The sequence below is a fragment of the Bos javanicus genome, chromosome 6, assembly GCF_032452875.1.
Source record: "Bos javanicus breed banteng chromosome 6, ARS-OSU_banteng_1.0, whole genome shotgun sequence".
NCBI lineage: Eukaryota > Metazoa > Chordata > Mammalia > Artiodactyla > Bovidae > Bos > Bos javanicus.
In genome coordinates, this window is record NC_083873.1 from 87776842 (window position 1) to 87804282 (window position 27441).

A 27441-nucleotide genomic window follows, 5' to 3' on the forward strand; every position below is an offset into this window, starting at 1 on the left:
TCATTCAGTCACGTCCAACTCTTTGTGACCCCCCACACTGGAGTGGGTTGCCATTTCCTTCTCCAGGGGATCTTCCCAGCAGAGGGATTGAACCCACATCTTCCGTGTCTCCCGCATTTCAGGTGAATTCTTTACCCACTGAACCATTGGGGGTGTCCTAACATGTACTTAATGTATCAATAATTGAAATGTAAGTGCATTTAATGTAAAAGATGCTGAAATCAATGTTAGTGAGTTCACAAAATCAGGGAACAACATAATTTTAAACTAAAGAAAAAAAGATTAAAAGAACTAAATTAATTTCTGGAGGAGAAGTGATGCAGGGAAGGGAGGGCCTTACAGCCATGGCTGAATAGCAATGACAATGATACTTTTAAATACTATGGGAGACTTTTATGTCAGAAAACTATTAGAGTCATAAAATAAATATAAGGTGGCAATTATAACAAATAGCTTGTGATACCTGAGTTAGTATAATGTACATATGAAAAATGAAAGTGAAAGTCACTCAGTCGTGTCCAACTCGATGTGACCCCCATGGACTATAGGCCATTAGGCTTCTCGGCTCATGGAATTCTCCAGGCAAGCATACTGGAGTGGGTTGCTGTGCCCTCCTCCAGGGGATCTTCCCGACCCAGGAATCCAACTCAGGTCTGGTGCATTTCAGGAGGACTCTTTAACATCTGAAACACCAGGGAAACCCATAGCATACAGATAATCACCCTAAATTAGTAAATTCATTTTTGTTTGGTAAATTTAAAAATCAGCACAGTGCTGAGAAAATATAAAGGACACAATTCATGTTCTCAATAGCAATATTATATTATAAAATGATGAAATAAAAAGGCACTTTTTAAAAGGTTAAATTTACCATTCACCAAAAGAAAAGTATTATTTAACAATAGTCACTATTATGCCAGACTAGTAAGTTAACCGGAGTACCCCAATAGAAATCAAGATCAGTTATGGAATGTTCCAAGTTGGCACAAATTTGTGAAACTGTCTCAGAGTACAACATGGATAGAAATAATCAAATATAAGGCAATAGTATTTATACATAGGAGAAAATATTCTTTCAGTGTGGCAAATCAACAAATATTAGGTGTCTCTATTGGGCAAAGCACTGGATATCATTTATTATTTTGCTTCTCAAGGTTTAAAAAGTTGCTTCCTTTACATTATTCACTTTTAAAATGTACCTAATAAATTGACTGCTTGCCATCTTGCCAGGCCTTGTCAATAACAGGATGTAAAGTTTTTTCGGCTCTGAGACACACAGGATATGATAAGAGTTGCAGAAATAATCAGCATCACAGAATTAAATATATTCTAAGACTTGAATTCTAGTCCCAAATCTGCCACTGACAAACTGAGTGACTTTCGATTGGTCGCTTAACCTCTGTGAGCCTCTGTTTTCTCACTGGCAAATTATAATCATACTTGCTCTTTTTGCTTCACACACCTGCTATTCAAATCAAACAAACTGCCACAAACTGCCCTCAGCAAAATAAAAGGCACATGAGAACACTTCTACCTATCCATACCAAAAGTCTTAAAGGTTTATGAACATATTTTCCAATCTATCCAGAAAGAGCACAGAAAAACAAACAAACAAAAAAACAAAAAACATAACTCTCCCCATCTTAGTTTTCACTGAAAAGGATTTGAAAAATCTTGTACTGTAAATTTATTTACTCTCAACAGAATAATAATAGAATCAAAGATACAGTTTAAATTATCAAAAAAAAAAAAGGGGGAAAAATTTAACAATTTTATTTTTCAAAAATACTTTTTCCAGCAGAGGGCAGTACGCACATGTTAGAGGAGGTTGAAGGAGAGGCTGTGTTACACACCTGAATGTATTTACACACCACTGGGTATGTCTGCCTTTTGTATATTTACACATAAATAAAATAAGCTCCTTAAAATGAAATAGGAATTTTAAAATATTCTAACCTGAGAAAAACATTGAGTGACTGGACTCTTAAATATTGAAGACATCTTTATGTAGATTGTTTTTCAGTGTCATCTGATTGACACATTATGAGAGGCACGAAGAAACTTAGGATTTGGGTATAAATTAACCCTGAGTTTTAACAACCAATAAATGATATACAGAAAAAAATAAACAGATCATACTGAATTAAAATTTTGGATATGTTAAGATGAATGAAAATAATATTTTTTAAGAAAGCATTTTTATAACACTTAGTGATAAGGAAAGCTACTTTTTCCTAATTTAAAGCAGAATCAAGAACACAAAAAACCAGCATTAACACAGAGCTTTCCAAGTTCCAGACACGGTTTTAAATACTTTACCTATGTTAATCAAATAATGCATAATCTTTGCAACAACTTTAAGGATATCATTATCTCCATTTTACATCAAACAAAATTGAGGCCCAGAGAGGTTAAGTACTTTGCCCAAGGTCACAGCTAGTACACAGAGTAAAGGGTGTACACCTATGCAATCTGGCTCCAGAGTCAGCAGTTTTTACCAGCTCGATACACTTCTACACACTGCAGACCACTGCACTGTCGCGATGCAAAACAAATCTAATTGTAGAATAATCATTACCTCCGAGTTTAAGAAACTGATATGTAAGCATACTGATAAAGATAACTCGAAAAAACTTTACTTCTTTTTCATAATTTTCCTTTGTGTAAATTTTAAGGAAATGAATTAATTGGACATGGGTTTGGGTGGACTCTGGAAGTTGGTGATGGATAGGGAAGTCTGGCGTGCTGCGGTTCATGGGGTCACAAAGAGTCGGACACGAGCGACTGAACTAAACAATTAACTAGATTTGAAATTGACTCCAAATAAGGATTTCTTGATGGTCAATATAATCTAAAAATATACTGGGGAAAAAATGAAAAGGAGCTGGAGCAAATCACTGGAAAAACTGAATAGGAAAAGAAAAGATAGGGCTGAAATTTATAACCAGTGTTTTGGGTTGTAAGCAAAGCATTAAGCATAAACATTCTAAAAAGTCATATATCAGATATTACATAAGGCAAATCAAAGTTTATCGATGCAAAACTGAATATCCTGTCACCATGTCAGGAAACCTAAGGAGCACAGGTGGATTTTCTACAAGGTGATCAGGGTTGAGGCCAGAATATTTATTTACCTGAAAAATGGGGTAAATAGGATTTTAATTTTTAAGTAACCTTAAATTGGAAGGGATTGCCAATGTGAAGGTGGGGAAAGGTAATGATTTTAGGAATACTTGATTTACTTGATTAATTAAATCAAGTATTCCTTTCCTTAAGAGGAAAATTCCTTCCAGGTTTGTTCCCTGACAGGACCATTTCTCCCAGGACATTTCCCTGGCAGGACACTGTGACCTGCTTTGTCTGACTAGCTGATGAACAGCTTTGTCTGCCTTTGACAAAAAAAAAAAACACTCATATTTCTTTAGGATGGAGGGATGAGGTCTTGAAAGGCCATATTGCTCAGTGCTTAAGGGTATGGGCTCCAAAGTCAAACTGCCTGGGTTTGCTCTTAGCTATGTGACCTTGGGCATCTTATTTGTCTCTGTGCCTCAGTCTTCTCATCTGTAAAATGGGATGATTACACTACTGTCCTTACAGGATTGCTGAGAGGAATAAAGGAGGTCACATATGTACAGTGCTTAAAGGTGCCTGGGCCTTGCAAATATAAAAACAAAAATTGTTAGCCATCATTAGTAACATTATATAGAAACAAATAAATGGTATACATGTATAATTTTTTTTAAAGAGACTTTTTGTTAACTAAAGGCAAAGAGGTAATGACAAGACAGCCTCGGTGACTTTGGCTGGACATAAACGAATCCTATAGTAGACTGGGAAAATATATTACTCTATCCACAACCATACCTTGTTGAGCAAAAAGTTCCAAACACATATCTGCTTAGATTTGCAGTCCTGTCCTCTATATTTTTACTCAGGGTGTAGCTATCTCCTAATCTGTCAACTCCTTTCTCCTCACTTCCAATTTCAGAATAATGACTACTTTTTTAAAAAATTGAAGTACAGTAATTTAAAATGTTGTATTAGTTTCAGGTGTATAGCAAGGTGACTCAGTTATACTCTGTATTTCATATTCTTTTCCATTATGGGTTATTACAAGATATTGAATATAGTTCCCTGCACTGGATGGTAGGTCCTTGTTGACTATTTATTTTATATACAGTAGCACTAGAGGTAAAGAACTCGCTTGCCAATGCAGGAGATGTAAGAGATGCAGGTTCGATCCCTGGGTCAGGAAGATGCCCTGGAGAAGGAAATGGCAACCCACTTTAGTATTCTTGCCTGGAGAATCCTATGGACAGAGGAGCCTGGTGGGTTACGGTCCATAGGGTTGCAAGGAGTTGCACATAACTGAGGCAAATTAGCATGATGAACACGTGTATCTCTTAATCTCAAACCACTAATTTCTCCCTCCCCTAATAACTACCTTTTATGAATAGTCTCATCTAATATTTAGTGAACTGAATTGTGCCTAAGGGTCCTAGGGGTCGGGAACTGATTGACACATGAGTTTAAGTCTCTGCTCTTACTATTGTCGTTTGGTTGCTAAGTCGTGTCCAATTCTTTTGCAACCCTATAGACTGTAGCCCACCAGGCTCCTCTGTCCAAGGGATTTCCCAGGCAAGAATACTGGAGTGAGTTGCCATTTCCTTCTCCAGGGAATCTTTCTGGCCCAGGGATCAAACCTGATTCTCCTGCATTGGCAGGCAGGTTCTTTACTGCTGAGTCTCCAGGGAACCCTGTTCTTACCATGAATATATTCTAATAGGTAAAACAGGCACTAAGTATGGAAAATATAAATCATCACAAAAAGACATGCAGACGAGGTCATTTCAGATAGGAAAGGGTGCTATGAAGAAAATCTGAGTGATGAGCTAGAGGACAAGAGAGAGAGGAAGAAGCTACCTGAAGTTGGGCAATTCAGAGCCTGAAGACCCATTTGGACAAGAAGAAAATAGGCAGTTGCCTCTCTGGGGCACAAGTGATCCGGGAAAAAGGGAAGAGCTGGTACAAAAGCTCAACCTCTGTTATCAAGAATGTCAAACACTATGAAGGAGACATCTTGATTATGTAAAAAAGAGACTGAGACCCAGAGAAGTTATGCAATTTGTTCCCCAAATGATTAGCACAGCTACAAATCCAATAAGTCTATATGACACCAATGTCTGTTCTCTGTTATAACCATCTTGCCTGTCTTTTTCTTCCTGTCATAGTGGAAGTGCTAAGTTTCCTTCCTTTAGGATCTTTCACACTTCCTTAAAGATATTTATTTGCTCCAAAAAATCAATGCCATTTTTCATATTCAATCGCCCCCCTTCTTGGGGTTCTTTTCCCTCTTTTACTAATATTCCCAATTTTCCTTCATCATGAAAAAATAAAGGCACCCATAATATTTTGTAGCATTTAGTACTGTTTATCACTACATTCATAAATGATATTATTTAAATTCATCAATGATATTCAAGTTATTTAGCTATATTTTCATAATTTCTCCTTTTCCACTGGCTCACCCACACATCAGTGTGTCTCAATATTTTGTTTTTGATCCTCTTTTCACATTCTTTCTCTGCAATATTTCATCCACTGCTGTTTCTTCAACCAATGTCTATAGACTGATGAATCTCAAATATCTCACACTGAGTCACCTCTCTCAGGCTTCACAGTCATCTGTTCAGCTTTAGTAAGAGATCTATCTATTTGGAAATACATCAATATATCTCAAAGTATACTCACCCTCTCCTGTTCTTCTCTCTGAGTATTCTATCACAGTTAAAGATGAAACCATCTTTTTAAAAAAAATTATTTATTTTTGGCCATACTGAGTGGCAAGTGGGATCTTAGTTCCCCAAACCAGAGATCATATCCACACCCCCTGCATTGGAAGTGTGGATTCTTCACCACTGGACCACCAGGGAAGTCCTAAAGATGAAACCATCTTGATTCTTTCTTCTTCTTCAAGCATTATAGTCAGTATATTACCGAGTCCTGCAGTACCGCTCACATCTGTCTCTCCTGTCCACCTTCACGTCCAACACCTCAGTATGTGTCCTACTCAGTTGAACTGCTGCAACCACCTCTTAAAACTTTTGCAAATGTTTTCATTTGGGTAATTTGGGCTCCTTTCAGTAGTTCTCCAGAAGGACAGATTATCGGGTTCACATAGCTGTTCTCCATAAGCATGAGGCTCTCATTTTATGGTTAATTATGCTTTGACTTCCCTAGGCATCAAAGGAGCTTTGGGTGGACCAAGAATAGGCAATTCAGCTATAAGGCCTCATGAAGTCTTCCAGCCTTTGGAATAGTGGAAACATACCAAAAGCTCTGGCAGAACTGATTTCTTTCTTCAAGAATGAGAAAGACGATTTGCTTAGCAAACTAAAAAGTTTTTCTGCTGTAGGACCCTTGAAAAAATACAGGCTGAAACAAACCAGGGAAACAAGTATTTATTGCTTGTTCAGTTAAAATTAAAGGACCTATGAAACAGCAGCACTGCTTGCGTATCATGTTATGTGAATTTCACCTGTGATGAAGGGAGTTTCTTCCAGAATGATGGGTCCAGGATATTCCAGGGAAGGTGTACATATTTATACAAGGGGTGGCTGAAATGATGTGTGCTTACTCCAGTCTGTCTCTGTGACCTTGTGTGTTCGATCCACATTGGGGACAGTAAGTTTTTTGAGGTAGGGAGGGATAGTATAAATCACAAGGAATGTGAAGCCAGATGGACTACATTTTGTCCCCTAATTTGGGCACTTATATAGTAATACTATATGTCTATGTTCATAGCACAATGTCTAACAGAGTCTCTTCCTCCAAATCATTCAATTTTATCCTGAATTCTCTTTTTAAAACACAGACTAATCTTTAAAATCCTTTTCATAAACCCTTCTTCATTAGCACCGTGAATTTCAAACTCCTCAGCATAGTACACACATTTTTCTACAGGCAGCCTCAGATTCTTTACCCAGCCTCACCTTCTGCCATCTCCATCTCCAGTAGCTCCAAAGACATCATGAGCTACCACTTTTAAAATCTTTATAAAATCTGTTCCCCATCTTCCAAAACCCATCTTCTCTTTTTCTAGCAGGGAAATGCTAATTCATTCTCTAAGTTTCAAGTCAAATGACACATCCTCTATGAAGATTTCATTCGTCAGTAATGTTACTTGCCAAACCACATCCCCTCCTTCTCAGTTAATGTTTACACAGTATTTTGTGGCTGAATCTCTTCACATTTTATTATAAAATGTGAAACTATTATTTTAAAATGTGAAACTATTTATTTATAAAATGTGAAACTATCACATTTTATTATTATTACTTCTTGATTTGTTTATTTCACTGCTAGAGTTAGCTTCTTGTGAAAAAGGAGCTAAATTGTATTCATTTTTGCCTCCCTAGCATCTAACAAGACTCGGGTATGTCTGCTAGGTGAATAAATGTGTGGAGTGCTAATGTGAATTCAAATATAAAGAATGGATTAAAGATAATTAAAGACAATAATCCAAATCACAGAACTGCTACATGATTTGCTCAAGTTGCCTGAACATGTATACTCCCCAGATAAATCTGCCTCGAACTCACATTCAGCATTTTCAGAAACACTAGCTAAGAAATTAAAAGCAGTGAAGGGATTGAATCATCATTAAGCAACCAATAACCACATTAGTTTGCTAATCCTTAAATAAGTCCATTAATGCTCTGTTAGGATTAGCATACTTCCGGGAGCATACATTTTCCCGTAAAAGTATTAGGTAGGGAAGCTTGCCATATCCAGCAAAATACATTTATGAATTCCCAGTTCATTGTCCATCATAGGTGGCCAATTTTAGTACATGAGAAAACTGAATGCTCTTAATTATTAATGATTACTTGGAAGTACAAGATTTTTTTTTTCACACATTTAAAAAAGGGAGTTACCCTTTTTTAAATGAATTGTTTTCTCTTGGTAAATCCTGAGATTAAGGGATTGACTCAATTCTCTGCAGGGCACTGAACATTTTAATAGGCACATCAGACCCAGATCACCTCACAGATCTTAGCAAATGACAGAGATACCTGCCACCACAAAGTGTTGGTAACGAGAAACTTCGGGCATACGGAAGGAAAATACCCCCCTTCCCCCTCCTCCAACTGCAGAATCTGCTTTATCATCCAGTTAGGGAGAATCTTCAACTAGATTGCTAGCTGATTTGATTCAATCACACAAGTAATTGAATTCTCAATTTTAGTGACTTGAATGGTATTCTAACAAGATAAAAGAACAAGTAAAGACATCAGAATTTTATTTGGCAACGGGGACATGACTGAGCGACTTCCACTTTTTTTTTTACAATAATGCATCAACTTTGTAACAAGAGGCAGTAAAGCCTACGGAGGAAGAGCAATGGTTTCTGAAGGCAGAAGGATCTATCCAGGCTCAAGTCTTGACTGTGCCACACTTTAGCTGTGTGACTCTGGAAAGATCACCTATGTTCTTTACATTTCAATCTCTTAATTTACAAACCAGGACTGAAAATGAACCTATAGTTGAAGAATTTTCTATAATTCTTGTGAAGCATTTAACATCACGAACAGGCACACAGCAAAGGCTAAATGTTGTGCTAGTTGATCAGTTGTGTCCAACTCTTTGGGACACCATTGGCTGCAGACCACCAGTCTCCTCTGTCCAGGGGATTTTCCAGGCAAGAATACTGGAGTGGGTTGCTATTTCCTTCTCCAGTAGTATAAACCCCCATTCTTAAAGACACTAAATCATTCTTCTGAATCTAGACCTGAAACTAGATTATTTCTAATATCTTCAAAGATTGCATTGAAGCCTTGATTCTACACAATCTTTTGTTTTTTTAAATAGGCTACCCCATCTATGTGAATGGCCCCATTATCCAGTAGTATTCAAACCAGAAAAGTGTAAATCAGGGTGGATTCCTCCCTTCCCTTGAGCTCCCTATTTGATCCACTGACAAACTCTATTGATTATACTATGAATGTTGCTGCTGCTGCTGTTTAGTCACTAAGTTTTGTCCTGCTCTTTGTGACCCCATGGACTACAACCCACCATGTTCCTTTGACCATGGGATTTCCCAGGCAAGAATACTGGAGTGGGTTGGCATTTCCTTCTCCAGGGAAACTTCCTGACCCAGGGAATGAACCCAAGTCTCCTGCCACCTGGGAAGCCACTCTACTATGAACACTCCCTTACTGTTGCAATCCTCATTGTCCAGTAAACTATCATCTGCCTAGACATCTACAATTGATTTCTAATTGATCTGTCTTCATTGTCCCTAGATCACTGCCATCTATTCTTTACAACACAGAAAGAGGCTTTCAATGACTTTCCACTAATTCTCTTAAAATTGAATTCAGTCTCCTCCCATGACCTGAAAGATGCCTGCCCTCTTCTTCAAGCTCCACCTGACTCCTTGAATGATAGACTCAAGCCACAGTGGCTTTCTTTTTATAACTAAAACACTTGCTCTTGTTCAATGGCTCTTTCTTCTATTTTCAATCTCAACTTAACCATCATTTCTTGGGAGAAGACTGTCCCTACCGCCCGTTAGCCCTGTTATTCCCTTTGTAAGCAAACTGTTGGTTCCCTGTAGAGCTCTTATCATAATCTTTGATGTGCTTGCTTGATTTCCCCACCAATCTCTAATCTGAATATGAACAGGAAATGTCTTTTGTGTTCCCAACTAAATACTTGGTACACAGCATTAAAATATTTGCTAAAATACTGAATCAGTTACACTTTTATTGGATATATACTATGTGGCTGCCACTGTTTTGCATGTGTGTGTGCTAAGTCAGTCGTGTCGGACTCTTTGCGACTCTGTGGACTGTAGCCTGCCAGGCTCCTCTGTCCATGGGATCCTTCAGGCAAGAATACTGGAGTGGTTCCCATGTCCTCCCTCCAGGGGATCTTCCTGACCTAAGGATTAAACCTGCAACTCTTTAAGTCTCCTGCACTGGCAGGCAGGTTCTTTACAACTAGCACCAGGGAAGCCCTGACACTATTTTAGATGTAAATATGAAGCTTAAAAGGAGAAGGCAATGGTACCCCACTCCAGTACTCTTGCCTGGAAAATCCCATGGACGGTAGAGTCTGGTAGGCTGCAGTCCATGGGGTCCTTAGAGTCGGACAGGACTGAGCGACTTCACTTTCACTTTTTACTTTCATGCATTGAAGGAAATGGCAACCCACTCCAGTGTTCTTGCCTGGAGAATCCCAGGGACGGGGAGCCTGGTGGGTTGCCGTCTATGGGGTCGCACAGAGTCGGACACGACTGAAGCGACTTAGCAGCAGCAGCATGAAGCTTAAAAATGCATAGTAACTGTACTCAAGGAGCAAACAACCTATCAGAGAGCTACTGCCAGGAATGCAAACATTTTATAATAAGAAGGGGATGATTTGTGAAAGGTTCACAGGAGCTGACAGCTGACCCTGATCTTGATAAATGAAATATTACCATAAAAGAAAAATGGAGATGAAGGGGGAGGATGGAACAATGGGAAGAAAGTTTGGAGACAACAAAGAACAAAGGCACCAGAGATGGATTTTAATTGCCATGATATCTTCTACCCATAGCCTTGGTTCTGAACACAATGGAAATTGTGGAAAGATGAGGTTTTCTGAAGCCAATACATTTAATTTCATCTGACCAACATAACTGCTGTAAGCAATATAGTACAGAATATATGTGCTGTTATTTCCTCATCTATAAAATTAAGGGATAATAATAATATGCTTCTTATGGTACTTCCAAATGGGAAATTCCATGATTCTTGATTTTCTCTTTCATAAGATTCTTAAGGGCAGGAATCATGGACTGATAGTTGAATAAATGTTTAATGAATAGATTCACTTTTACACAATTTATACTCATGTGCTATTTTTGTTTACTAGTCCCAATATATGTGGACTTCAAATTCTGATACCAATTTAATACGATTGTGAAAACCAACACAGGATCTACTTTCTGGGTTGCTTTTTGAAACAAATTAGGTAGGTTAATCTTAGTCAATATTAGAATATTAATACTTCTTTAACTTTTCTTTATCCTGTCACAGATATATTAACACATAATAAAAAGGAAAGCTTTGCATGAGACAAAGAAAGAATAACAATAAGATAGTAATGCCATCACCCTTTATCACCAAAATGTGTAAAAGTGAATATGCAAAGAAAGAAAATGATTCCCAGAGTCAAAACAAATGGTAAGTACTAGTTAGGTGTTGCAGTGGCTGAGAGAAATTCTAGCTTCTAAAAGGATTACAGTAGATGGAACATATGGCTTTTATGTCCTTTTGACTTTCACTTAATAATTTGGTAAAAGTTAACCAGTTCCAGAACAACAACAGCAAAAAATGGCACGATCCTGTAGCATCAGCTTCTACTTCTTTCAAATCAAACTAACATTTAGAAGAGTGGTCTTCATTTCATCATCTTTACCAAAATCTGTGCTTCCTGGTGTTAATCTACAAAGAATTTCTTTATATTCTCCCAGTGTATTAAACATAGTAAATACCCATCCATTGTTGGCTAAGAAACTATAAGCAGAAGTAAACAAAGAGGAGCAACCTCTCTGGAAAGTTCTATAATTGCTATCTAAGTTCATTTTCTTATTTTACATTAATCTCCTTCATGTAATGTGTATGTAGTCAAATTCAAATATATGCTGTGCATCTATTTGGAACTTTGAATATTCAACCATCTTCTCTGACTGGAAGTCCCTGTTGTTCATCTTCAAAGATCTAACTTCTAACATTCAAGCATACTTCTTCTTCATACCTCTAGTTCAAAGACAACCCTAGTGTTCTTCCCCCACAGCACAGAATCAATACTTGCTTTCAGTCAATTAGCCCTTTCTAGATGATTTTATACATAATAATTTACAAATCTAATTTCCCCTAGTAAAGTATATCCACAAGTGAGGAAACACCTCTATTATACTAGAAGGTTTTTGGTTTGAATAAGTGGCTGCATTAAAAGAGTCATTTACTGAGAAAAGGAAGGATAGGCAAGCTTCAATTTATTTGCTCTAAACTCTGAAAGTATCTGCAAGAACACTATGCTGAAACAAAAAATAATAATTTTTAATAAAATGTTATTAAACTTTACACTTAAAATGCATATTTTATTATATGTCAGCTATGCTTTAATGAAAGTTTATGTTTAAGAGTAAAGAGTTTTTAATATTTTAATATTGACTTTATTTACTATTGTATCATATATTCATTGCATATTTTTTTCCTATTGTGTTTAAGCAAAAACACATAAATCACTTTCTCTGACAACCCATCTCTACCCATATTTGAAGTCTCTTAAAAAATAGCATTTTATATTATATCATTTAAAAGTTAAAAACACAATAAATGAAACAGGAGAAAACATCAGATCAGGCGTTCTTTTAATGCATTGACTTTTTTCATTAACTTCATTCTGAAGTAATTTCAGACTTACATAAAAGATTGGAAATACAGAAAAAAGAATTTCCATACACCCCTGACCCAAGTTCTTCAAATGCTAGCATTCATCATAACTACAGTACACAGTACAAATTTAGAAAATTAATTTTAATGTGATACAATCTACTGACCTAAAGAGTCACTTAAATTTTTATCAAGTGTTCCACAAATACCTTTTTACTGCTCTATGATCCAATCTATGACATTTGGTTGCCATATCTTCTTAGTGTTCCTAAATCTGGGGCAGTTCCTCAGTTTTTCTTTCAAGACTCTGATAGTTTTGAAGAGTACTGGTCAGTTATTGTGTAGAACGCCCCTCAATTTAAATTATTCTGATGGCTCCTCATGTTGTTTTAAAATACAGTCATATCTGTTTATTTTTTCTTTATAGATGAGTCTGGGAGAAATTTCGAGTTCTATGAAAGAGGATGAGTTAAAAATAAACATAGATGGAAGGCAATGGAGATTCTCACTTTCACTGACTCATTTGCAAAGACGCTGGGGATTCAGTGGAGGGCATGTTTCCTCTTAAGGGATCTTAGTAAAATCACCTGGCACCTGTTCACTTGAGACCCCAGAGCAAAGTGTTAACTCAGTGAGCTGTCTTTCCAGTGTCCAAATCCCAAGATTTCCATGACAAATCACATAAAGAACTTTAGCATGCTCATTTGCACAGTTATCACTGCCATTGGACTTCCCTGGTAGCCCAGCTGGTAAAGGATCTGCCTGCAATGCAGGAGACCCTGGTTCGATTCCTGGGTTGGGAAGATCCCCTGGAGAATGGATAGGCTACAGACCCAGTATTCTTGGACTTCCGTGGTGGCTCAGATGGTAAAAAATCTGCCTGCAATGCAGGAGACATGGTTTGGGATCCCTCGTTTGGGAAGATCCCCTGGAGGAGGGCATGGCAACCCATTCCAGTATTCTTGCCTGGAGAATCCCCATGGACAGAAGAACCTAGGGGGCTCATGGGGTCACAAAGAGTTGGACTTGACTAAGCACACACACGCTATCATTAGGCAATAAGGGCCTAAAACAAAGGAAATATATTTGTGTCAAAAAGGTGGCAACTATCTAATTTAAAATAGCAGATAAACCAAAGCTATTTAACATTACTCTTGGCTTATGTTTCAAATGTTTTTCTTGGTTATACTTAAACTATGATTAACTGGAGTTAAAATTAAATAGAACTTGAAGTTTCACCTTCCTACCTCCCAATAACCTATCTTCTTCTCTTCCTTCTTCTACTTTGTTAAAGCAGAAACAATCATTTATTCTCTCACAGTTTCCATGAGTCAGAAATTTGGGAACAACTTGGCTGGGTGGTCTCAGCTTGGTTTTACTCATGAAGTCAAAGTCAGGTGTCAGCTGGGTCTATTCACCTGAAGTCTTGATTAGGGTCTAGAGCATGCATGCTCAGTCACGTCCGACTCTTTGGGACCCCATAGACTGTAGCCCACCAGGCTCCTCTGTCCATGGGATTTTCCAGAAAGAATACTAGAATGGATTGCCATTTCCTCCTCCAAGGGATCTTCCCCACCCAGGGATTGAACACGCGTCTCTTGCGCCTCCTGCATTGGCAGGCTTGTTCTTTACCATTAGTGCCACCTGCTATAAGGATGCCACTTGGCAGGTGGATTTCCTGTATGTATGGCAGTGATGCTGGCTTCTGGCCAGAAGTATCTGATTTTCATCACATGAGCCACACCACAGAGATGCTTGAGTATTCTCACAGCATGAAAGTTGCTTTCCCCCAAGGTTTTCTTCTGCCCTAAATACTGGGGTAGACTTTTTCTCTTTAAGATGTCACTGGTCTTTGTCTGTTCCCTGAACACAATAGGCTTTTTTGCACCTCCCCCAATAAAATGCAAGACTCTTAATTTTTGGAGAAAATGGTCCCAGGAAGGGTTTTTTGCCTGTCCCTACCCCCAACTCCAGGTTAATACTGACAATGAAATCAGCTCAGTGAGGTCTGCATCCCTTTCTCTCCAGATTCTGGTCCTGGCTTATAGGTGGCAAAAGGCTCATGAGATTGGGTGCTGAGATGGGCTCCATCCTAGACTCCAGACATCACCCTAAGCAAATCCTTTGATGTTTTCTTCTCTGAGATTCTGGGAAAACTGGGGCATCAAGTAGGGGTGAGGGCTGTGCCGCCCTTGTTTAAATCCCTCACAAAACTGCCGTTTTGTTTTGGGGCAAGCCCTGTGCCTGTCAATGATTCATGGCAGATACTTGCAAGCATGTCATCTTTCTTCACATCACATGATGAGCCTTCTGCTTCCCTTTGTAGAACTTAGGGGGAAAAGCAAATTGTGGGAAGAGCTTTGAGTTCTTTACAGCCAGTGTCAGCTGGCCGTCTGCTAGGCTCCTTCTCAGTTCTAGATGTTCTATGCTCACACTCTCCTTTCTTCTTTAGAATTTTCGCGTGAGCACAGCCACCGCTATTGTCATCTTCCTAGTGAGGAAACTGAGAAGTTAGCTCTTGTACAAGGTCTCCTACCATATAGTGCTAGGGGCAGGCTAGACTCAAGACTATCTTGCCTTGCCATTATTGTCTTGCACCTCCTACATATTTATTTTTAAATGATTGATACAACTTAAGAACAGACTAATGTAAGAGATGCAGAAGGCAAGGTTTGCGGGGAGAGGTACAGAGCTTCCATGCTCTTTCCAGGCCCTCACCCTCCCAGCACTGTGATGTGTTCACCAACACAGAAGCTAGTCACTGTCTTTTGTTTTTTGGCCATGCAGCACGTGGGATCCTAGTTCCCCAACCAGGGATAGAACCTGCTTCCTCTGCATTGGAAATGCAGAATCTCCACCACCGGGCTGCCAAGGAAGCCCCTTCCTTGTCTTCTTTTAATGATTACCATCATTGTATTATCATTATCTCAGATTGTCTTACAAACTTCAAATAACTGTAAAAATTTACCTCAATTTTATTGACATTTTAAGCCTCTGTCTCCTCTAGGGAAAAAAAAGTCACAATAATTTTCCATTTTGCAATATACTTGAAAAAATATTGACATGACCAAATGCTAAATTCCTTTCTAAACACTTCTTTTATTATATTGTTAAACTGATTAAAGCCTTCATGTCATTTATATCCTCTTATTTCAAATACAAAGTTTCTGTCTGTTCACAATCTACCTCTGTTACTTACACTCATTTGTTCACTTATCCATTCTTTCATTACACAGATGTTTAACATTTAATAATTTAAGAACTCTTTTCAAGACAATAAAGTATGAGATAAATATGAACATTCCTTTGAAAAGGTGTTCAGTTTAAATTAAAGAGACAACCATGAAGCAAATCACTGGGACCTAACAGTACTCCCTTGGTTCAGGAATGGCATGCTAAATATCCCCTGGTTTTGGATACGGAAACTATATTTGACTATCAGGTAAACTAAAAGAAGATTGTATTTGCTGACTAGTTAACTAAGTTAAAGGTGCCAAACCAGACTAAAGGAAACTGTGATCTTTTCTCTATCACAGGGACATGTACATGCATGCTAAATCGCTTCAGTCATGTTTGACTCTTTGTGACCCAATAGACTGTAGCCCAACAGGCTCCTTTGTCCATGGGATTCTCCAGGCAAGAAAACTAGAGCAAGTTGTTGTGCCCTTCTCCAAGGGATCTTCCCCGCCCAGGTACTGAACCCACATCTCTTGCCTCTCCTGCATTGGCAGGCATGTTCTTTACCATTAGCGCCACCTGGTAAACCCCCCATTTCTCCCCAAATCAATGCAAGGAAATAGACTTTTTGCTGTCAGTTTTCTTCTATAGTTTCTGCCTGAACCTCTGTGACATGTAAAGTGAAAGTGAAAATGAAGTTGCTCAGTCGTGTCCGACTCTTTGTGACCCCATGGACTGTAGCCTATCAGGCTCCTCCGTCCGTGGGATTTTCCAGGCAAGAGTGCTGGAGTGGGGTGCCATTGCCTTCTGCAGGGGATATTCCCGACCCAGGAATCGAACCCGGGTCTCCCGCATTGCAGAAAGACGCTTTACCGTCTGAGCCACCAAGGAAGCCCCCTGTGACATGTAAAGAAAGCCTCTATGTTTGGACAGGGCTCAAGTTTGGAGATCCATGATTTTAGATAACCATGGGAAGCCATAAAACAAGGCTAGCATAGGAGTTACTAATTATTCCAAACTTGTCATGGAAAACAACAACAACAAAAAACCCAACTTATTTCTTTGCTTCAAATTTCCAAGAGATAATTTCATTAGAGTATCAGTATTGGTTTTTTTCATTTCTCCCACTCTTATTTAATTGATCAGTTTGAGACAGGGCATTCTCATTTCAGTATTACAGATACAACGGTCTGCAACAGAGCAATGGGAGCCTAGGGAGGAAAGGAAGAGACTCAGCCTTCAGTCTCTCATGCTTACAGCTCTCTACCAGTCCTACAAAGGAAATCTGAAATTACTGAGTTTCAACTTTAATTGAAAACCTGAAATTAAGGGTTTTCTATTAAACCTTTGATTTAATTGGGGGTTGGGGATAGAGGGATGTGAGCAAGATTGTCTAATTTTTAACAAGGTTTCTAAACCTTGGCACTGTTGACATTTTAGACCAGATAATTCATATTTCTCTACTGTGTACAGCTGCCCTTTATGTTGTAGTTGTTTAGCAGCATCCCTGGCATCTCTCAGTGGTGGCAGAGCTTCCTTTCCCAGTTATGATAACCAAAAATGCCTCGGTGCATGCTAAATCGTTTCAGTTGTCTCCAACTCTTTGTGACCCCTATGGACTGTAGCCTGCCAGGCTCCTCTGTCCATGGGATTCTCCAAGCAAGAATTCTCCATGCCCCGCTCCAGGGGATCTTCCCGACCAAACACTGCCAAATGTTCCTGGGTGGCAGGGGCTGGGACAAAGTGCTCCCAGCTAATTGAGAATAAGAAAAATATTTGTGGCTACACATTTAAATGATGTGCAATTCAGCTCTTGTCAATAATAAAACTATTTATTCTTCATCTGCCTTTTCACTATGCCTATCATTTAGTCGATTCTGAACTTGAGAAGGGAGCGGGGACTGTTATTATTACCTCCTAAAAACCTCTACATATACTAATTACTTCAGATGCAATGAACTTCAGTTTTAAAAATTATATTCCCTCTTCCAGTTCCATTCTCTGATGCTCGATTAGCTTTAGAATAATTTCTAGTATTGGAGATAAAGACTCAGCCTATTACCTAACTTTTTTAATGGTCTTAAAAACAAAATATCTTTGGCAATGGTTATAAAACCAAAAATGCAGCAGTCTTGTGTATTCCTTGACACCTCAGCTTACTGTGTGGTGAATATACTATAGCCATTTCTACTTTCCTGTCAACAGAGTCTGTCTAGAAAGCCTTGACAATCCCATGTGCCCTTTGAAAAACGAAGCAAATTTTTTTAAAAATCCAGGAAACAAATCCCTACAGACCTACTTTAACCTGAAGCTTCCTGATGGATTAGAGGATTATTACATCTTGTACCATCTTTTAATTTTATAAATACAGAAACTAAATCCCAGGAAGGGACATGATTATCTAGGGTCACAAAATCAACCAGGAACATAGCTAGAACTAAAGCCTCTGCCTCCTAAGTCCCAATTTGATAATCTCAACACTTCACAGCTGCTCCCTCTAAAGTCTTAAAGAACTTACAATACAGTGCCTACTGATATGTCTTAATAATAGAATGCCTTTTATTGCTCAACCTTTGCATTTTTTTGCATCACTTTTATCTTTGACTAAATTATAAGTACTGTGAGGACAAAGACTGTGACAAATCTCTGTGGAATTACTCCAAGCGCCTTACTAACAAGTCTATCCTGACTGACTGCCTCCCTAGTGTAGAAGAAAGCGGTCCAGGAGCACAATGAATGATGCAAGAATTAATAAAAGTAGCATCTCCAGGGGAATTTGTTTTCTGTGCGCTAAGCAGTCTTCATAACTGGGATCTGTGCCAGCGAACAAATAAACATGTATCTGAGTTTTTACACTATTTTCCATTTCACAGAGACATAATATATGTAGAATTTTATACATTGGCATCTAATGAACAGAATATATGTTTAACATATTGGCTTAAATATTAGAATAAATAAAATCATGATTAATAAAATTAAGAATTGTTGGAAATCTAATCTTAAGCATGGAAAAAAGGCAAGGTACCCAAAGAAATCACACTAAAAGTCAAAAGCTGAAAGACAGAATAGGCTTAGGCAATACATTTGCCAGAGTAATATGGTATTTTATCATTCTAGGAGATAAAACATATAAAACAGAGCATACTACTATCTTAGTTATCTTTTAGAAGTAGGTAACTTATGTATTATTTCTCCTCAACTGCTCTGTGCCAGTTCACCTGGGAAAAAAGGACATCAGTTTGATGGCTAAATTTCTTCTGGATAAGATTAAGGCTGATAAGGAAGACATAGAGAACAAATTTAGAGTCCTTTATAATTGCAGGGCAGCACTATGCCAAGAGTTGACTGTGCGTTGTATGTATATTACATTCAACTGCATCATGGTGAAAAATATTACTCTATCCAAAAGCTCTAAAAGCAAGCATGCACACAGAGTTATTAGGCCTAAATAATTCCTCATCATCCTGGGATGCAAAATGATGCTGGAAAGATCCATCTCATTCTTCGTGGTCCACATCAAGTCAGGAGGACAGTCCTGAGAGTTTTGATTATCCCCAGAACCAAATGAAAACCATAGTTGATATTATAATTCCAGCCCATTATAATTTTTTAAATTTAAGATTTCTCTTTGGTGACAATGGATCAATAGTTGATCACGCAAAAGAAAATTTCACTTCATGTTTCCTTTAGTTTTGCATCTTGTATGTTAAATCTGTAGATCAATATTTGAATTGAATGCAGTTACGTACACATTTTGAATGTGGGGTGTAGTCATGGAAGACCTCATAGAGGTTTCCAAAAGACCAGAGCAAAACAGGAGAAGTGAATTAAAAGATCAAAAAGCCTCAGAAAGGGAGTCACTACTCACAATGTTCATCAGGGTGAGGAGGTAGTTTTGGACGTGCTCTTTGCCATGGAAACGGACCACAGAGTCATCCACTCCCAGCAGTACCTCGATGTTGTAATCATTTTCTCCTGCATGTCTGCGGCGCCTCATGGTTTCATTCAGCTGCTGGTCAATGCTGCTGTAAACAGTACCTAGATCATCAAGGCCTTCCAGATCCGACTCTATTAAGAAACAAAAGGAATCCAGGCATTTCAGTTTTCCCAATGGGCCTTCTAAGGACTTCTTACAAAAAAAAAGGATGTTCTTGGGGACCTATCATTATCATCCACAGTCACCAAGATGCTGCTGGTCAGTTTATGCCTTCAATAATGTGCACATACACATGATCACAGATGTCCTGTAAACTCAACAATGAACAACATAGGGCAAAATAGTATTCCTGCACAGAAAGCAGTGCCACCAGCCAGACGGATGGTTGCAGGAGGAACAGAGGACTTCCTCCAGCTGTACCCTTGGTGCAGAGCACAGGAAGTGGGGGTACAGAACATGTGCAGGCTAAGCAATTATTAAATAAATGGAGGCTATTAATTTCAGTGTCACAGATTGATAAGTTTACAGTGGTTAGCTTAAGTTACTTTTATCATGGACTATGGGATTTGTATCACATAAGTCCAAATCACTTCTTTTTCCAGTAGCCTCAGCTTAAAAATAAAATTGTAGCATGGCAACACAAGAGCATTTAGTGGTATGATGATCAGTCACCAAATATTACTTTATTTTTTTATAAGTATGGTTTTCTAATGAATGCTGCTAGGCGGACACTATAGGTCTTCCACATTTTACTGGCCTTCATCTGGATAGCAACCTGCTTTGATAGATATATATCTGAATCTGTGAGATACTTAAGTTAAAAAATCAGTCACCAAATTAACTATAAGAAAAATAGAACTATAAAAATTTTATTTTATGCTGTGGAAGGAATTTAAGTTTTTTACTTTCCAAATAGATATACATATACATAGACACAAACAGAGTGATATACAGATAGCCATACACATACATATCTCTAGAATATCTTTCTATCTACTTACCTACCTACTGGACAGAAAGAGAGTAAGAGAGGCATTTTTAGGTTCTAATTGTCTCAGATTTCGATTATCATAGTTTTGGTGAAGAAAATGCTTTGGTGCATTAAAAAAATAAAATATATTCTTGAAATACTAAAAAAGATATTAATGAAAACTGCTAATATAGAACTGAAAGAATCCTCATTCCCATTTCAAATATATAAAACCTGGAAAGGATTTTATTTTACATACTGCCTTGATGACTAAAACAGTCACATATCTAAAAACAAGTTTGAAAGAACCAATTCTGACCCATGTTTTATACGAAGGCTTATTTAATGTTGTACTGAGGCCTGTAAGCCATTTGAATTGGTCTCTGACATTAATGAACAGACATTTTCCTCTCCACCTCTGTGGTTTTAGTAAAGTTGAGGGGGAAAATGTGGTGTCTCTTGGTCAAGAAGATTGATGACCAAGCCTTAGCCACATGGGAACTGAATTGCAGAAGTACAGGTCTCACTCACACTCTTTCCACTTTTAAAAAATATAGAAAGGCAGCAGCACCCTCCCCTATAAGTATGAGTAGAGGCTCTGAATATGACTACTCAGGTTAGAAAACTAGACTGTAACTCACTTTGACCCAAGCTCAAATGCTAGATCATTAGCTGGGAATTTTCTCCTCATAAGGGAATCACATTGGCTCCAAGGTATGTACATAACTCTCGCCACCATCCACATCAAACAGAAAGCTTTTCCTCAAAAGTTGTTTTTAAGAGCTGTAAACCCACACTGAGAGCAGAAAACTACACCTGCAAACAACTTTCCTATTCAACCTCAGTCTCTTCAGACACTTGAGAATGTGATAGCCAGTGTACAAATAGGAAATTCATACACAAACTCCCAGTTCTAAAAATGGCTCTCTTTGGCAGAACTGTCAGTGACAGTCTCCAATGGAAATATCCCAGTAAACTCATCATGTCATTAAGTCTGATGCATTAATGAAGAAGGCTGAATACCTATTTCAGAAGGACAGTTCATCCTGCTCTAAGTAAGGCATCTTTGGTTTGGCCTTTGCATCCCTCCTCAAATTGGTGGTTTTCTGGTAAGAGAAGAGAATCTATTTTTTCATTGCATGAAGAACTCAAGAAGGAAGTCTTTTTCTTTCAACCATTGCTTTTATTCAATCAAGAACACTTCCGCCCCTATTTCCTCCTGTGCTGTACAATGTTCTTTTCTGGGATTCCTAAAGTGGCCAGATGTCAAACATTTAAAAAAAAAACACAGTAGTGGAATAACTTCTGGTGATTTTATTTATACACCTCCACATTAATTACAAATTGTTCTGAGGCTGTGAAATATCTTCATTCATAATGAATTTTTCCTAGTATATCTACATTACAATATAATGACCTGATACACCTGGCTTCAAATCCTGGCAGTGCCACATCCTAGCAGTATGATTTTACTTAAAACTAACCTCTCTGAGCCTCAGTTTTCTCATCTGTAAAATGGGATAATGATACCTACTTTGCAGAGCTGCTGTGATTCTGATTAATGTTAGTAAAAATAGTGTCTAAGTACTTAGTCATAGTGCTTAACAAATAGTTCTGCTACTACTACTATGATGATGGTTATGGTGGTGATGATGATTTCCTGTTAAGAGAAGATTTCTACACTTTTTAAACCTTCCTACATTTTATTTATTTATTTTTTTTACTTCTTTTTAAAATTTTTTTATTTATTTTTTATTTTTTAACTTTACAATATTGTATTGGTTTTGCTATATATCAACATGAATCCGCCACAGGTATACACGTGTTCCCTATCCTGAACCCCCCTCCCTCCTCCCTCCTGTACCATCCCTCTGGGTTGTCCCAGTGCACCAGCCCCAAGCATCTTTAAAGCTTCCTACATTTTATTTTATGTATCAAAAATGAAATGGTTATATTTCTTTTGAAATAATGGTGAGAAAAAAATCTGGAAATAGTAAAGGAAAATATGAAATGCTGAAAACTTTAGAACGAATAAGGGTAACAGTATCTCTTGTGGAGCACAAAGTAGATAAAGCAGAGGAGACTCTAGAATGCTTACTTCCAGTTAAAATTAGGATTAAATTCAATCTTGCCTGCAAAATCCCATGGACAGAAGAGCCTGGCAGGTTATGGTCCACAGGGTTGCAAGAGTCGGACACGACTTAGTGACTAAACCACCACCAATGAGATAAACTTGTTTAGTAGATTAAAAACCTAATACCAAGTTGGAAAGAGTTAGTTTAGAAATAGCACTGATCTTCACTCAATGCATACTTATTGCGTACTCATGTCTGGCAGACTCTGAGAAAGTTAAAAATTCTTTACATGTTAATTCTGGGAATTACACAGTTGTACCAGATTCATATTCAGAATGAAGCTGCATTTGTGTCCTGTAGTCATAAACAATTACGTAAGCTTAAACTTGTGGAAGTGTCCATGGGTTACACACTAAGTAGACCTAATCAGGGTATTGAGTGCGTGTGTGCCTACTAAGGCATTTCAATCGTGTCCAACTCTTTGCAACTCAATTGACTGTAGCCCACCAGGCTCCTCTGTCCATGGTATCTTCCTGGCAAGAACTGCAATGGGTTGCCATTTCCTTCTCCAGGGGATCTTCCCAACTCAGGGACTGAACCTGCATCTCCTATGTCTCTTGCATTGGCAGGTGGGTTCTTTACCACTGGTATCACCTGGGAATCCCAGTGAGGGTATTAGAACATACCTATTGTTAATAATTCACGCTTTTATAAAGCTTTAGAGTTTAAAAGCGGACACACAGACTTCCCTGGTGGTCCACTGGTTAAGAATTCACTTGCCAATGCAGGGGAGATGGATTTGGCTCCTGGTCTGGGAAGACCCACATGCCATGGGGCAACTAAGCCTGTGTGCCGTAACTACTGGGCCTGCACTCTAGGGTGTGAGCTCCACAACAAGAGAAGCCAGTGCAATTGGAAGCTTGTGCACCACAACCAAGACTAACTAACCACTCTCACTGCAACGAGAGAAAGGCTGTGTGCAACAAAGAAGACCCAGCTAGCCAAAAATAAATACACAGTGTTTAAAAATAGATAAAAAAAGCAGACACACACCTTGACAAAATTTTAGATACCTCTGTGTCTAATTCTGACATTCTCTTTGTGCCCCCATAAATACAGGAATAAAAACAATTAAAGGTGAATATGATGCTAATTGGGCTTCCGTGGTAGCTCAGATGGTAAAGAATCTGCCTGCAACGTGGAAGACTTGGGTTCAGTCACTGGGTTGGGAAGATCCCTTGGAGGAGGGAAAGGCAACCCACTCCAGTATTCTTGCCTGGAGAATTCCATGGACAGAGGAGCCTGGCGGGCTACAGTCCACGGCATGGCAAAGAGTCAGACACGACTAAAAACACATATACATATGATGCTAATCATGTCCAAACACTCCCTATCAGATCTGTTTTCTGCTTTAGGGACCCAAGAATCACAGGGATGTCAATAGGCAAGTTTAAGAAGTGAAACTATAGTGACATTCTGTGGTGGGTCTTGCAAACTCTGGATCTCTCATGACACCCTGCTGGCATCCTGCTTAAGTAAGTGAATTTAAGGTGATTTGAAGGGCTATGGCTGAGCTGGATAGCAAAAGTGACTGATGTGATAACAGAATTAGCAGAAAAACAGAGACTCTTAAGATACCAGTTCAGTTCAGTCGCTCAGTCATGTCTGACTATTTGGGACCCCATGGACTGCAGCACGCCAGGCCTCTCTGGCCATTGCCAACTCCAGGAGTTTACTCAAACTCATGTCTATATAGCCATCAATAATTAAGGCCCTGAAATAACTATACTGTGCTACTGCTATTTCCCACACTTCATGACAAAAATTAATCCTTAGAGTACCTTTTCAAGCTTCACAGAATTATCAAAGGCAACCCCCTTAGCACTTAAGAGTGAGTCTTCTATTTTTCAAACTTTTTGGAAAATGTAAGTTTTGAAACTTAGCTTGAAAGCTCTGATAAGAATTTAATATTTTTTAAACATTTTGATTATATCCTTTTTTGTACCCCTGCAGCTTCTGACTTGCTATAAACTAACTTTCATAAAAAAATGATTTTATTATAAAAGCCTATTTTTATGGAAAATATGAAGTGTTTGGAGGCAAACATATAACCAATCAAGTCATAACAAATACAGTTATCTTTAGTGTTAAATCAGAATTTTGAATTCACCAAATAGGTAAAATAGAATAAAATCTGCTTTGTGGATTATAACATTTGGGCTTAAGACATTTTCAGGATGGAATATGGCATGTTTACATGCTTACTTATATTTACAGGAAATCTAAGTGTAGATTGGTGAAATCACTCCCCATTCTGGAAAAAAATCTTGTGATGTGAAAAATGACAGGGGGAAAAGTTAAAACTTGAAAGGTACAAGTTCTGATCAAATTCTGAATCTTTGGGGTTGGAATACAATCTTAATCATACTATGATAGAGAATATGATAGAATCATCTACTGTACAGCTGTTCCTTATGCCTAAGGAAGAATGGCAATTCTAAGTGAGGTAGCAATAAAGCCAGCTAAAAGTCACTTGCAGACTTCCTTGTGACTAAGGACCGCACTGGATTTAGGATAAATCAATGAGATATAAACCAAAGTATTGCTTACACCTCAATGGCTTGACATGGTTCTTATGAGAGGCTTCTATGCAAGCTCCTCAAAGGAATGTGATTCATCTTAGTAGGTGAGCACCTTGGGTCCTTTACTTAGTAATCCTTCCAGCTGCCTGGCCCATGAACATGATACAGGAGTTCTTTGAGATAACCTTGGATTCGAGGCATGTACTTGGTTTGGTAGAGTAGCTATAAAGAAGGAATCGGATACCCCAAGGTTTTTAGGGGTAGGAGCTGGCAGCCTAGCCCTGGGCTGCCTAGCATCAGACTTTGTTATACAAAGTGTAAGGGGGATAGCACTTCCATTGCGCACAGGCCATATGTGGCTTTTCTTTTATATGTCACTAAATCAAGTCTTAATAGGTATGACATTAACACTGTTTAATTTTATTCTGTATATTCCCCCACCCCATGCTCTCCTACTCCTTTTGGGAAAGCAAGTTAATGTCATGTTAATAATGAGTGATAAAGTAAGATTCACTTTACCAAAATGTCTCACAGCAGATTTCTCTGTAGTGCCTCCACTTCAGAAAATGAGGAAGAAAATGTTTGGCAGTAACAATAAACACAGAATGGATCTATAAGGAGAAATTTGGCATTCTTCATGAACAGACTCCTGCTGTGAAAATGAAGTGACTGGAATGTCACAGCTAGATTTTCCAACTGTAGGTGGAGAACCTAAGATGAGAACTAAAAATAGGTGTAAAATCCAACACATGTCATCTGTTAAGGTCAGAAGCAGAGAGGAGTTAAGTTATTGTGTTGACCTGTTTGTATCATTCAATAGTGATTTTCCCACTGATATAATTTAAATAAATGTATGCTGTTATTGGGCTTCCCTGGTAGCTCAGAGGTAAAGAATCTGCCTGCAGTGCAGGAGACTGAGGTTCTATCTCTGGGTCCAGCAGATCCCCTGGATGAGGGCATGACAACCGATTCCAATATTCTTGCCTGGGAAATCCCATGGACAGACAAGTCTGGCAGGCTACAGTCCTTAGGGTCGCAAAGAGTTGGACATGACTGAGTGACCAAGCACCTATTGTTATGATTCTAAAAAGATAGAGTAACAGCATCTCCACATATATGGGGACACCATTCTACCAAGATATAAAAGGATTCTGTGAAAAGCAGCTGAACCCTTCACCAACTGGGAAATTCCATCATGATAGTTCAAAGTAGTATATTCAGGCCAAATTATGATGTCAATTCTGAAGTTTCATTAAGTAACTGCTGCTTTTTTTAAAAAAGAGACATTACCATTGAATGAATATTAGTTTCCATGATTTCTTTTCCCTAAAGTTCTAATTCTAAAATACATGTTTGCTTTTGTTTTCACTGACTACTTTAAACGATAGCATATGGTATTTTTTAAATAGAAAACTTACCTTTTAAGTAGGAAAAAAAATGTTTTCATGATTTGAGTTTGTAATCATTGGCAAACAAACAAAACAGAAAAGTTATCTCAATGTCCAATATACAGAAAATCCTGTGTATGTGTATATGTCAGTTAGAATGTTTTTAGCTGCAGATAAAGACAACTTTAAAGTAATCAGGAAATATATTAATTTGCATTACAAGAGGTTCAGAGGTAGGGTGATTCCTGGACTACTCAGTTCATCAGTATATCAAGTACATAGTTCTTAACATCTTTTCATATCTTGCCATTCTTTATATACAGGCCTTGTCTTCAGATTAGCTTTCAGAATGGCTACACCAATTCCCCATCACAACCAGGTATCACAAATTCTATCTTTTTGCATGTCTTTCTTAAAAGTAGGCAAAAATCTTTCCTAGAGGCCCTCTGGTACATTTAACGACATGTTTCAGTGGTTGGCATTGAATCACAGGGCCATGTAAAAATTATTCAAAGATAAGAACAAACCCACACATGTCTTATTCCAATAGAAGAAATCAACTTTTGCAACTGAAGCTGACCTCCTCTGAAGTACATGTTTAGGAAAAGTATGGGTTCGTGAATAGTACTGAGATTCTGTTTTTAAAAGATGAAAGTGGAAGGCCTTAAAATAAAAGAAGAGAGGGAGATGGAAGTTGCATAGGCAGCTCACATCGCTGAATCCTCCTTTTCAAGTCCTCCTCTTCCCAGTGAGTTAGGAGAGAAGGGGTCAGGGTACAACCTTTAAAAAAAAGGACATAGCTGCAGGATATGGCAGAAACTGATTAGAACCAATTAGATCCAAGATGGCAGATTACTGACTTC

At 38.3% G+C, this 27441-nt stretch overlaps 1 protein-coding gene across 2 annotated transcripts in view; it reads right to left on the bottom strand.

Annotated features, from left to right (window-relative positions):
* The window catches only part of ADAMTS3 (ADAM metallopeptidase with thrombospondin type 1 motif 3), a 277975-nt gene that overhangs the window by 44654 nt on the left and 205880 nt on the right, over positions 1 to 27441 (bottom strand). For both annotated transcript variants that reach the window (XM_061420428.1, XM_061420429.1), the window contains exon 5: positions 19495 to 19694. In XM_061420428.1, coding sequence (XP_061276412.1) covers positions 19495 to 19694 — 200 coding nt within the window. The remainder of the gene's footprint in view (positions 1 to 19494; positions 19695 to 27441) is intronic.